General features: G+C 36.2%; 1 protein-coding gene across 1 annotated transcript in view; it reads left to right on the top strand.

Moving 5' to 3' along the window:
• The window catches only part of SPATA17 (spermatogenesis associated 17), a 95955-nt gene extending 89406 nt beyond the window's left edge, over positions 1-6549 (top strand). The window contains exon 10 of the mRNA XM_069800116.1: positions 3325-6549. Within this exon, the coding sequence (XP_069656217.1) occupies positions 3325-3405 (81 nt within the window). The 3' untranslated portion in view covers positions 3406-6549. The remainder of the gene's footprint in view (positions 1-3324) is intronic.
• Positions 6550-14638: the final 8089 nt, after the last annotated feature.

The raw sequence follows: 14638 nt of genomic DNA, 5'->3' as shown, positions 1-14638 counted from the left end.
TTTGGTGGCTTTATGTCACCTTTTTGACTCCATTGTTTAGAACTGATGAGCACACATGACAGTCAAGTAGTCAAATATATTGAAAGGGTCCATAGGTCTTGTTAAGCTCTGTCAGTTGAACTTGAGTCACTTACAATTTACTAGAGTGAAAGGAGTCAGAGCTTGACAACTTTAAAAAGGAAGTGTTACATTGACTTCATTTGGGAATTTAAAAATAGGTCTTGGTCCTGAGAATTACAGGTCTCTGATGCTGAGAATTATATGGCATGATTTAAAAATGCATTGTGGGAAAATTCCATAAAGCTCAGCTCTGTGCTCCTATGATCCTGAGACTGCAAAACTGTAGGGTCAATCCCACCAATATGTGGGAATTCATATTTGTAAGCTAATTCATTCCATCTACCAACAATGAGCGACTGTCGGTGAAAAGAATTTTGAAGCAGCCTGTTTTTCTCCACTCACAACTTTTGTTCTTGCAGCTTCAGAAGGATTATCTACATAACTTCATAACTTCCGTGCCATAGCAATCAGCTTAAACTCAAGATGATCCTGGCAGTCTACCAGAATCAACCAGCAGTGCATTGCAGTGCTTCGCTGCACGATTTGAACCTACATTTTACCATCAAATTAGATAGACATGAGAACCTGGCTTCCAATTCCTTTCCCTTTGTGCTGCTACAATGATCCAGTGGGATAGACTGTGTTCAGTGCTGTGAGGTAGATCTTGCAAGGCCGAGTGGTATTTTCAGGCCTTACTTTCTCACACTGTTGAAACCTGATTACATCTTCAAATACAGAAATGGCTGGGGTTCTTTTCCTAGAAGGATATTTATATGTTATATGCAAAGTGTGCAACATTTATCTAGTATACTTTTTCAACTGCTTTAATTAGCTGTAAAGCCAGCAACACTTTTATTTATCTGTGAGACTGTGTGATGTTTCCTAAATGTGGTCAAACATAACTGCTGTCGTCATAATCAGAGCCAGTTGTTTAAATGCTCAGTTGTGAGTATCTAGTGAAATAGCTTTAAATAACAAGATAAACAGTACAGCTGCCAACCCAAAGTAATCTTACACTGAGGGGGCGTGTGGCACAGAAAATTTCCTCTTTGTCATTTTGATTTGAGTTTGAAGCTGGACCTGGGCTTAGTTCCAGCTCAAAAAACTGTTCACTTCAAAGGCTCCTAAATCGTCCCAAGGAGCTAATTTTGGCAGCCAATTGTTTTTGTTTGGCCAGGCATCCTAATAGCAAAAGCCGTCTGCTCCAGCAAATGAAGACTTCTTCACTGCTCAGACTTACCATTCCTGATTTTATCTTGATGTGAGGGGTGTGCACTTTCTACTCGTTTCTCCATCTCACCCCAAGTTCACTGCTTTTTTTGTTAAACTGTACATAACTGTCCTGCATCTAAATTAAAAATATACTTCCTATTTTCAAAATAAAGTATACTGTATTCTGCTCTGAATTATGCTTAATGCTAAATTATAGCCATATTATCTGTTTGCTTTCTCGGCAACTAGAACTGTTTTTTCTTTCCATTCCCATGAACAATATTAGCCTGGTGAATTTACTGAATTAAATATAACTAGCTTCACCTTAGAAGGAAACTATTTGCAGTTATGCTGGAGTTATAATAATATTTATTATAATAATTATATGGACAACTTTTCCTGCAGTAAGAAGGTACTTGTGATGCCAAACACACAATGAAAATTAAAATACCATGCCATTCTTAAAGTATAACATGAAAATATGCAAATAGTCTGTTTCTGTTGGGTAAGAAATCGGGTGGTACAAGGCGTAGAGGAACATTAAGAATTAAATCTTGTGAACAGTTAAGAATGGGGCAGTACTCACTTTCACACCACACAGGGAGTATTTCATTTTGCATGTATATGTCTACCTTGCTATTTTAAGATTTATGCACCAGAATGTTGGAGGAATCATGCCAAATAACTTTAAGTATGAGATGTAAGAAATTATACGCTCACAGTTTGGCAATACGCAGTGTAGATGAAACTCAGGTGGGCCATGTCGGTGTTTGCATAAAGCTTACCAGAAGTCGTAGTTGCTCTGTCTGTTTATGGAGATTCAGCTGAACTGTGGTCTGTGAAGTAGCTAAATCTAAATTATCCAGGGAATGATACTTCTGCTTCATGTAGTTTTTCAGAAATAAATAAATAAATAAAAAAAAAATCTGTTTTTAAGAGAAAACTAAACCTTTCAAATTGTGAAATGTGTTGAAAAGGTAAAAATTTTAGCTTTCATTCACTCATGGCCTCAGACATTTTATGAAGACATTGCATTTCCATGCACTTTCACAGAGCATCATGCTGGCAATAGAAAATAGTAGAAAGTGTTCAGACCAACTTCTTTCTTAAAAATTAATCATCAGATCCTGGAAAGCTGATAATTCATCTGTGGTATGTTACTTTCAGAAAGGGAAAATTATTTTAATGCAAACCAAATATTTTATATTGCTGATACTATTCCCAGTATTTTGGGGTCAAAGAAAATTATTTTATTAAGAATGCTTTAAAATCTTGATCTTGAACACCATGGACTTGCTAATCATTTACCATGAGTGTTTATTAGTAAGAAGCTAGATCACAGTAGTGTTTAGAATACTTAGCCTGTATTACTTTCTTGTTTGTTTGCTGTATTCACATTGTACTCTTAAGGCACAGGTTCACTTGCATTTCTCTTGTTCAATTTAGATTTGTAAGCATTTGCATTTTAAAAAATTGAATGTAATAACCAAGAACTTTTCCTGGAAAAAACATGTTCAGGAATAACCCTGCTTGTATTTTTCCTACCAGAACTCCTAATCAATTTGTTGCCACTAATACCTATTTAATATATATTAATTTTTTTACCTTTTCTCATGAAGCTGATTTAATATCCATGTTTTAATGTTAACCAAGGTAGAAGAGTTAAAATATTGCAAGGATATCTTGCTGTTTTTAACTTACCTGGCTGCCAGGGAGGAGAATGCAATTTTGTATACAGTGATTTGCAAAAGACTATAAAATTCAAGTTTTGGAGCAGCGCCTATAGTTTTGCAGTGCCTATAGTTACTTAGAGTTTGAAATACATATTTGCTTGCAGTTAAATCAATCAATTCTTGTGCTCTTCTTCAAAGGAGTGTACTTATGAAGTAAAAATGTATGTTTCATATACATTATCTTGCATAATTTGCATTCTAACTCATTTAATGAAATGTAACTAGAAGACAATATTTAAAGCTCTAAAATACCTTTAAAAAAAAAGGTAAACCCATGAAAACCAAAGTTAACCCTTTTTTGTCTCTCTTATTTCTTTAGGACTTTCAAACAGTGTTACCATCGATTGTTCTCTTCGAAAAGTTTGGAAAAACTTATTCCAGAACTGGGCAAATAGTGTAATAGTCCCATAAAATACACAGTATGACAGCTGATAAGTAATCAATAAATGGATTTCAGTAAATGCACAGCAGTATGTTGACTGAATGTCCCATAAAGTACTATTTCTGTAAAGTGATGTATACTATGTCTGAAGTAGTGTTAATTGATTTTGCTTGATTTTTAAGCAATACAGTTTCCAAGATTTATAAAAAAAACATTTTTTTTGTGGTTTTCAAAAAAAAAAAAAGTATTATCTTAGGAAAATGATTTCTGAAAATGCTACTTTTTATTTAAAGTAAATCCTTTAGGATACAAAACCAGAGTAATCAAGTAAAAGAACTTGGAATCATATTGTATTTATTACAGATTTGTAAGTGAGGTTAACACTAAAAAAAGAGAAAAGTTTTAAAGTTACATCTGGGTTTTTTTTGTCACAACTATAACATATCTGGTTCATCATTGTTGTTCATCACTTTCAGTGTTAGTATACATCCTTTTTAAATACTGATCCATCTCTTCAGAAGGACAGGATAGGCTATTTACGTGGAAGATACTATTTTAAATCTTTTTAGCTCTTCTGTGGGTGATATAACATCAGTGTTGAAAAAATAAAGTTCTGACAACATGTACACCTTAGATCAGTTTTTCTATATCCACTGAATTTTCTTTATCAATAGCTGTGTATTTACTCCTAGTCCCGTGTTAAGCAGACTGATATGTGGGTACATAATCATGTGATGCTTGGCAAAGAACACATTTGATCACACAAACCTGATGTTTGTTTGCTGTGTTCACTAGCATGCAATCCTGCAAAATATTGAGCTTAACTCTTAACTCAATTGAGCCCATTAACTTCAAAAGACTCAAAGAATTCAGCATCATGGAAAGACTTCAGCATTTCTTAAGAGCAAATCATAAGCTAATTCTTAAAATCGTGTGAATGAATTTTTACAGGAGTTTTATGCTGAATTCTTGAGGGTACCATGTTTGCTTTTCATATCATTTGACTACATTTGAATCAAATATATCTGTTTATCTGTTACTCAATAGTAGGTTTTTTATTGCTGAATTTTGTTATGTGATTCTTTTGTCCCCTACAAACGTGCAGAAAACCTCCATGAGATGTCTGTTTCTATGAATACTTTCTGAATGAGGAGTCACAAACTTCACTTCTGCAGGTTTTCAACTGTCAGCCTAGTAAAGAAGTTTTACTGCTATCACACGCAAGAGCAAGAGCACTTTCAATTCCATTACAGTAGGTTACCAGTGCAGGCACCGGCCTGTACTGTTGTTACTTTTTGGAGTTTGTAATTTTCAAGCTTTGAAAAGTTTATTCTTCTGCATGGCAATGAGAAATTAACTCTGGGAAGTGAGAAGCAGCCACCTCAGTGAGTCTCTCTGATAAGATTTAATCTGATCAAATGTATCAGAGTGCTTTAGTTGTTCGTGGAAGGGATTGAACATGAGACATTTGTGCAAAACTGTGGATGAATAAAGATGCCTCAGTAATTTTTATATGTGAGAGCTATCAATTTGATTGCTTCAGCTTTAAGGTAGTTCATCACAGTAATTCACCCTGTGTTACCTCTTTAACTTCATACCACAGTTTCCCATCAGTCCGATTAGAAATAGCAATGCCTTTATCAGATTAATCTTTCTTTCTCTTTCTTCCTTTCAGTTATCTCTGACCCCAGGACAAAACAAAGCCTACTGTGCAGCCTGTACTGCACTGGTGGCAGTGCTCATAGCTAAGGGTCTGGAGCACAGATGGAGGTTAAAACCAACACTTCTAATTTTAATTGTTTGATACACACACACTTGTCCTCTTCTTCAGAAAAAAAAAAAAAGTTTCTGTAGAATTCTAAGCAGCTAGCTACTTGCCAGAAACCTTCTTACAGAAAAACAGGTCTGTTCATTCATTACCTAAATAAACACCTACAAAATTAATAAAGTAGCAACCATATTACCTGCAAGGTTTGGGTTTTGAGGTTCTTTTCCCAATTATATTTCATAGGGAATCCAATACTTTTATTTAACTGGAGTTCACACAGAATTTATGTCATTCTTGAGCATATAACATCCAAACTTGTGTGGCCACACTGTAATCCCAGAATCCTTTAATTTCTCATGAAGTACACTCAGCACTTATTCAGTACATTTATATAAACCACTTGATAATTATTCTAGTGGGACCTTTACCAATTCTTCCATTATGTAGAGACTTATTATTATTTTTATTACTCTCCTAAACTGCATGTAAACACATGCAGAGAATTAACAGAGGATTAGCTTGATTATATATTTAAATATAAAAGCATATCAATCTCTGAAACTTTAGATGGATCTTGACTTTTTTTTTAGTTTTAACTCCCATCCAGATGCTGCACAATCCAGGAACCTTTGTGAGCTTGGACTAGAGAACCTGCCTCTACATTTTTTCTACATATGGATGAGGCTGGTAGAGGAAACTCTCAATACTAAAAGGAACAGCTAATAATAATTTAAGAACCCAGTCTTGTTTGACTCCCTTGATCACAAAAGAAGCTCAGAATACGTAATATAGCACAAGGGACACCAGTAAGTTTTTATTATGTAGAGGAATTGGACATCATGAACGATTCAAAAAATAATTTGGAAGTGATTGCTAGCAACACTGCAGTATATAGGAAAGGAGAAAAAAGATAAATTTTAGCCCTGGGGTGGATCTAATTTCTGTGACTCTGGGACAGACTACCACTGCCATTCGGTAACCCTCTGTGGCAAGCAAGTGAATGTGACTGTCTGGCAAAGTTTCGTTTTGTTGTCTTGTTTAAATCAAAATGTTTGCATGTAGCAAACTTACAGTTTTTATCCAAAGCCAGTTAAAACTAAAATTTTGATATTTTTATTCACTGCAATAATGTCGTGAACAAGACAGTAAGAATTTTGATGATGTCATTATGTAACCAGTCTATCAATATAAACACTGATTGTGTGATTTTACTTTACTCCTGTTTATCTTTCTTATTGATGTAGTTTACCATATCAATTTTAATTATCAAATTACTTTTTGTAATATATTTGAGTAATGTATTTTTAATATTTTATTTACTGTAGGTTTTCCTTATTAATAAAATTATTGTTTTATGAAATTCCAATACTGAATGGTGTGTACTTTAGAGAAGATTTTTTCTGTTTTATAGGCTATGTTACAATCTATTCTCGGAGTATAAAGTCTTTACACACAGAACGGGTATAGATAGAGGCACTGGGAAAGGAACCCTCTGAAAATTTGAAATGGACTCATGGATCTTGATGAGTCTGCAAGTTATGTAGCCTCTTGGAAACGTAGTTGGCTATGACATTTAGCAAACTACTCACAGCAGTATTGAAAAATCAAAAAGGATCACTGTGATGCCACAGAAATAGACAAATATAAGAAGCTGTGTATCAGTCTTCTGTAAAACAAGAGTAATTACCCTAATTGCCCCATTAAATGTATTTCAATCACTTATATTTGAACAAATGTGAATATTAAAACATAAACAGCCAAACTATACCAAAGCGACCTCTTTGCTGTTTTCTGCGATAACAAAATATGGCCTTCAGCATGCGGCAAGACAAGCATGATCCTTGCTTTTCAGCCACAGAAACACAAATATTTTTTGTGATTTGGACTGATTTAATCCACAAGTACAGGGGGAAAAAATTACTCTTGGGCTTTTTCATACTGCATGGCTGAAGGAGCTTATCAAATACCTTTAGGAAACAGCACTTACCAGGAAGAACCTGTCATATCAGCTCACTAACCGAGTATCTCTGATATGTCACTTAGATATCTTTGTCTAATGTATAAAAAGCCTGGAACATAATACTCTGATGTCCACTGATATCTGAGCAGTTTGTATAGATCATAGATCTTGAAAGAGTCAAACAATAATGTTATTTATTTCTACAGCAGATATACTGGCCTACATGCCAGGTGCTAAGCATTCAAAGCTTCTGTGCTAATGACCAATGATCTTTGGGTTTAACCACCACTGGGGACCACAGCACTCATACAAAGGATGCAGGCAATGTCATTAAAATGGAACAGCAATGTCCTAAAAGTTGCTCACAACATCTCACATCATGAGAAGTTTCAGGGATATTAGAAAATGTCTGGTAACATCTTTTCTTACCAAATCTATCTGCTGTTACTCGGTGGATTAAGGAACCTTCAGTGTTGCTGCCCAATAATTTTGTTTGACTCCTATATAGCTGATGTTGTAAACACAGAAAATCTCTTAATTTAGGTAATTTAAGAACTGCCTTCGGGGTTGATCCAAGATGTTCTCAACACTTGTCAGAGAAAACATTTAGCTTGTAATGCCCTCTAGAGGCAGAATTGCTATAGTAGTGTTGCCCACAGATTTACTCTACACTTTTCTAGTCCAACTGTGATGCTGTAGCTTTCAAGCAAGAGCTTTTTTTTTTTTTTTTTTTTTTTTGTTTGAATAAGCTACACTTCACATTTCTATAGGAGCAGAGGTCTAGAACCGTTAGGGACTCTGCAGCTGATCTAGGTGCCTCATTCTGGACTTGTACTGAAGTTGTCTCAGCTGAGATGTGGCCGTATTTAAACTGAAAAGCAAAATGGTGATGCTTGTAAACAATAATGGAGTTTGACATACCAATGCTTGACTTTGAGTAAGACTCTGAAAGCATCAAGATTTTAAAAAATATTTCTGTTTACTATTATTCCAAAGGATGTGTTTGCAACATGCCTTTCATAAATCCATGGTCCTCAATTTAATTAATTTAGTTCTGCATAGTCAAGTTTGTTAGAAAGATGAGGAGCTCTGTTTTTTACTGGCAGCCATGGGCCTCTATACTCAGAATAGCAGGGATTGAAAAGCAGAGGATGTATGTAATTCCTTAATTGTAAAATCTGGATTACCCCATACTAAACAGAAATGCTACAACCACAAAGGAGTCACACCCATGTAATCAGAAACTGAAGCCTGAAGCTTTTATTTGTCTTAACTGCATTCATAAAACTTTTTTTTTGATAAATTTTCGTTCACAAGTTGTCAAAGGTTTCTGGTAGGCCTAGAAAAAAGTCAGCAAAGAAGCTCAGACAATGCAAAGCTGGCTTGGCTTTGTATTCTTCCATCTTTTAATAGTTCAGCTCATTAATGAGAAAATCATCTGACTGCTGGCACAATCAGATACAGTCACTTACCAGTACATTGAGTTCAGTTTATAGTACTCCGATTCATATTCATGATCAGAGGATGCAGTGGAGCAATTCATTAGTGCACTGCTGCATTAAGCAATCACTGCCAAAATGTGACATATTGAGAGTTTGCATTAAACTGCTTCCTTTGAGAATCTTTTGGTTAAGAAATCCCTAAGTGCAGAAATCTGTTGAGATAAATCACTCAGGCACTTCAAGAAAAACATTGAGACTCCACGTATATAACAGTTAAAAAAAATCCATTCACTGGTGCTATTGTCTGTGTGCCATGATAGCATCCTCAAATGCAAGTTTAGATTATTATAACAGCTAATGACATGTATAAACTAGATTAGCATTATCCCAAACTGAATCCTCTTTCTTACTCTTAATTACTTTATGCTGTCTACTGAAAGTTAAGGTTGCTTTTGTTTTGGGTCAAGATATTCAACATCAAAAACCCAACTGTATATATTCTGTATGTCTGCTCGTGGTACAAATAAGGGGCATTTGCAATTGCAGCCGGTACATGCTCATCTCATAATGACTCTGTTTTTAAAGAGGTACAGTGCTTATAAATTAGAAAGACATGCTCCTTGTGTACCATTGCGAGAAGAAGGTGAGGCCAGGTTTAGCTACCTTCTCACTTTTTAAGTTTGTAGCATGGTATTGTGGTGATTCCTTGTCCACATGCTTCATTTGATTCCACCATATCATTTTCTACTGACAACTGTTCTTCCAGTTTATCATCTCTTCTCCAGATTTATAAAAGCCTGAGCTACTCAGTGGTAAGAGATGTGTAGAAAGAAAGAAAGAAAGGAGTAGAACTGTAAATTTGTGATCACTCATACACAAGCAAAATAGGTGCTAAGCTTTCTTTTAATGTGCCCTTAATGTAACACCTCTCCCTTGAGTAGGATTACTCTTGGTTTCTCTCACTGGTATTTTGACCAACATCTGGGCCAGTGAATCACTGTTAAGAGGAGAAAATATGCATAGTATGTAAAAAAAATGAAACAGACTGCCCATACTTGATGTTTTTGCAGCAATAATAATCTCACACATGCCTAGTGGTTTTGAATAAGAACGCATAGTCAGCGGTGTTTCAGCCACTGACCAAACAGCCTCTGACATGGGTCTCTCATTACTGCAGACGACATTTGCTGGCTTCATTTTTCCTATTTTCCAAAGCTGTGTGCCAGATAGGTGAGATTCCTGTGTACCTACCAGGAGTCATTCACCCTCTGGGTTTTGTCTCTGTGCTTGATCTTTGCTTTTTTCCTTCCACTTGTTCCATTTCCCCTGCAGGATAGGATACCTGTAGTTTATGCTAATAATGGCATAAAAAAAACCTTGACAGAAACTAGTTAAATATCAATTGGGAGTAAAAAGCTCAAATCTTTAAGAAATTTGTGTCTGTAAGATTTCTTTCTCTCTTAAGTTCCTGTATCTCCTCCACCACAAAGTGTTGCCATCTGCAGATGAGGTGAGAATTGGTTTGCCATCAATCTTTTGCTCCAGACAACAGAGCAAATGGAGTATTCTGAAGCAGCAGGCTTTTAAACAACATCTAAACATTTCTTTGGAACACAAAGGTCTTTGTGATTTCTTCACAGTCCCTTGAACACACATATGACAGTGCTATAAACATGAATATTTTGCAACCTTTGGTCTGACCGAACAGCTTATATCTTAATCTCATTCAGAATATATCAATTTAATGATAACTATATTTTCTAAAACTTAAATTTCATCCTTAAGTCCTCCTTAGTCCAGATAATTACTTAAACTATCCATATTGCTAGGCTTTGTTTCCAAAGTAATTTACAATCAATATGATCAGCTACAACTCCACTGAAGTACATCGTTGTTCCAGTGTTAAACTAGATACAGAAGAGCACTAGACTCTATACATCTAAAAACTTGTCCAGATCCCTGCCCATCACATTTTTTGGGGGAGGGAGGGGTCTGTTGTGAGGATAGACATTGTTATGATTTCACAAGAGGGTTCATGTGCCCTGTTCAGAGCAGAGACCCTTCTGTGCTGCTACTGCTGCACAAATCTAAAGGAAAAAGAAATTAATTAAAAAGGGAAAAGACATTACAACACGTTTAAGAACCAGGGCAAACAAGCAATGAAAGTAGTGACTGGAAGAACCATAGAAACAATCTTCTCCATGAAATCTAGCCAGTGACATATACTGCAGGTAATGGGAACATTTTATCCAGGGTTCAACAGGAAAAAAAGAGAAAGAACTACTCTGGGCAAGGGTGTGAGTCACGCTCTGCTTTATGCAAGCCAGTAATGGCAATCGCTCTTAATCTACAGGGCGGTGACTCAAAGCCGCATCTCTGTGGTAAGGAATGAACTGGAAATTCTGAACCGTTGCCCCTGAGAAGGCAGGAGTTCTGACTGAGACCACTTTTCACGTAGATGCTTGGTGCCCCAGCTCCTGCAACTTGTTAGTTCGTCACTTGTAGTCTAATGACAGTTGAAGAGGATGACCGTGACAGACAGCTGTGTCTGTAAGCATCAAGAGAGAGCTTATGTTTGACCTAGTTCTGGAAATGATTAACACATGATTTAGCTCTCATTCGTTTCTATTCATGGTCATATATCTCACAGCTGTTGCTGAACACCAAGAATCAGGAAAGGTTTTTGATGACTTTATACTTTACAAATGCATAATCAAATGGTGAGATCTAACCATTTACAATAACAAGATATGTTTCTTGTTAAAAAATAGTAATATTTGCTCCTGTTGCTCTGACATTTTTATTTCCATTTAACCACTAGCATATTCTAGTAATGTGAAAACAGTGATGGTGTATTTCATTTCTTGTAAAATATATCCATCTGCTTATTTAATTCTTCACAGCTACTATGCATTGAGATGAAATCACCTATATTATAAGAAGTGTAATAACAATGTTTAAGATGTTTGAAAGATTTTCAAGTGCAGGTCTTTTTTTTTAATATTGTATTTTGACAGTGAAGACTGCATGATTCCTCCTCCAATACAATCATAGCTAAAAGGACAAGGTGGTTTTGCTGCATCAATATTTAACCCACTTACATCTCTCTCATGATAACAAAGAAAAAAATTATAAATCTATGGCCAGCTGGGAACTTCACAGTGCCACAATAGTTCCACATGCATGTACTTAGAAATTTGTAGCTTCGTTAGGGGTAGCATGTGGCAGGTGATTTGCTGCTCAGTAGCAACTTGGTAGATCACTGCATCTGGACTGGGAGAGGCTCTCCACTGGCTGGAAAGGTTTCTGGCAGGTCTACTCATTTGTTCTGAAGAAGGCAACGAGGCACATTGTGCAAACATAGCCCTTTTGTGGGAGGTTTTTAGAAGCTATGCGTAAGGGCAGGCCTGTGTGAGGGTTTGTACAGTAACAATTTATTTGAGTTCACAGAGTATTACAATTTTTGCAAATCTCTCCCACAATATTATCTTCTGGGATTCCCGGCAGTGAGGTGTGTAAAATCTGGCTCTTTCAGGTATCTCTATTTCTGTCTCCTATCATCTTCTTCCACTTGTCTGGCTCTTCTTCGATAATGATTGCTCCCATATCAGCAGATTTCAATAGGACGTGCTCACCTTTCACTGGTCTTTGCTTCCACTCTTCATACATCTGGCTGATACAGACAAACTTGTAACGGTGTTCAGATGCAAAAGATTTTCAAAGCTGCACTAGCTGAAGGCATTCAAGCTGGAAAAATGCATTCTTTCATCATAGCTTTTTTAAGAGCAGCTAAAGAATTGGCAAAGAAAGTAAGCATAGTTTTTTACAAAGCTGATTGTCTTAACATGGGTTAAAAAAATTGTCCTGACAATTTAAGAAATTAGAAAAATTGAAACTTGTGTTTCGGGCTTGTGAATGTTTACTGTTATAGTGTTGTTATTCATGCATTTTTGTCAGAGTCCAGAGGCTAGCCGGAATTAATAACTTTTTTAAAAACTGTGGGTTTATGTCCATTTGGGAAGAAAATAACAATGTCTGTGCCAAAGATTCTTGAGAATTCTTTTTCTCAGGAATCTCAGATTCTATTATAAATATGAAAAGCTCATATAAACAGCTGAAATTTGAAAGACTCAGATTTGCTCCTCATTATGTGTACATAAAGATAGATTAAGAAAAGATTCACCTTGAACAAGTCACTACTCACCTTCTGTTGAGCTTGAAAACTAGGAGGCTGCCCCAGTTTTTACACTGATAAAAGGAATCTGGCCATGCTGTTTTCTGAAAATATGTTGATAAACTGGCTCTTCACAGCAAGAACACATTTAGCTGATACATCTGTTACTCAGATTGTCGCATAGAATTAGCAAATCAATTCAAATATTAAGTATTTTATTGCTATCTAGAAGTTAGAAGGAAGGACTAGGGGGATAGGTCTTGGCACTTTCTATGCAGAATTTATAAGTGAATAACCTTAGAAACAACGGAGTCATCTTCTCTGACAAGACAAAGTAATTAAAGAGGGCAAAAGGACTTTAAAAGTACTCAAAATTTTATAAACAGAAAAAATGACTTTACAAGAGAGATTTAAACCAGAAATTCTCTCCTTGTCTTGTCCAACAGGTTCCTGAGTAGACAACAACAGTAGTTTTAGAATATTTGTCCTAATCCAAATCCGAACATGCCTGGGATGTAAGAGGACTTACAAGTAACTGAAAATCAAAATGAAAAGGTATAGTTTGAAATGGCATTTAGAGGACACCAGCGCACTGACAAAATAGGATTATGGGGACCATTCACTGCTCAGTTGCTTCATATGCATATCTCTTCAGTTCTTCTCAACTTCTGTACAGACAATTTTGTACTCTAAAATATAGATGGAAGTCAGTTTGTACTCCAAAATACATAGAAGAACAGTGTAGATAGGTAGCATAGCTCCACATTTCAATAAGCATTAGAAACTTATCTGCCAGAACACAGCCTTACACAATAGGCAGGGTAATAGTTTAGTTCAGAAAAGACCAATACAAGTGCCTGGCATTATATGCAGCACACAAGCGACTTAATGCAGAAAGTGTGTTTTGCTCTTTGGGAGAGGGACTGTGATGGGGCACCAAGCTGAAGGGGGAAATAAATTGCCAGCTGAGGAGGGAAGTAGGTCAGAAGAGTGATGGGCTTAACACTGGTCAGGGTCCCAGCTGTGGGCCTAACCCAGCTGGCTGCCTTGGTTTACTAGGGTTATTCTGAAGCTGTTTGCTACCACTTGTTTTGTACCACACCTGGAACCTCAGAGGTAGGAGGTACATGTTTTATAGCTCTCCATCATAAAGCCTTTGATGGGTTGCTGAAAGTGTTTGCAAAATTGGATATCCTTACACTTTTTTATTTTCGACAGAGCTGACTTTAAAAAGTACACCTGAACAACAGTGTTATAGAAAGTGAAAAGTTATTTCTATGTCATCAGCTGAAACTGGAAGCTGAAAATAATCTATTTATCCTTGTGATCCTAGTGATTTCCCTTCCGATAATGAAGCCTGCTTATATTTGTTACTCAATGATGGATTCTAAGACAGATACAATCTGTATTTTCATGTGTCAAAGAAAATTATTGTGTTGTTTTTTTCCAAAATATGAAATGGCACTATTGGTGCCCAAATAATCCAAACCTTTATTTAGGGACCTGAAGTGGAACCTATCAGAAAAGAGGAAGGTGTGGAGCAGAGCAAATTTTTGTGCAGATCTCTGTCTGTTCCATCAAAAACTATAGCAGGGAGCCTCAAAAAAAAAAGAGCTAGTCTTCCCTTGGTCACAATTTATATCTTTTCTCAAAAAAAGAACAGGCAGGAAAAGTAGTGATGCATGTCTGATATTGATGGAAAGCAAGTGTGTACCTCATCCATTGAAAACATTGATCAAGGCCACTTCGCTCTTTTTTAATGATGGCCCCATTAATCTGCCAGTATCAATGAAAGTCACTGTTATCTACTCGAGGTTCTAAATGGCTACGCTAAGGAAGCTAAGTTGTAGCTAATGGTTTTTGCATCCAGGAGCCAAATTCTCATATTTATCTCTTTCAAAACTCTC

This window comes from Haliaeetus albicilla, chromosome 13 (assembly GCF_947461875.1).
Source record: "Haliaeetus albicilla chromosome 13, bHalAlb1.1, whole genome shotgun sequence".
Taxonomy (NCBI): domain Eukaryota; kingdom Metazoa; phylum Chordata; class Aves; order Accipitriformes; family Accipitridae; genus Haliaeetus; species Haliaeetus albicilla.
The sequence above is the reverse complement of the archived record's forward strand: the minus strand, read 5'-3'. Positions and strand labels throughout refer to the sequence as shown.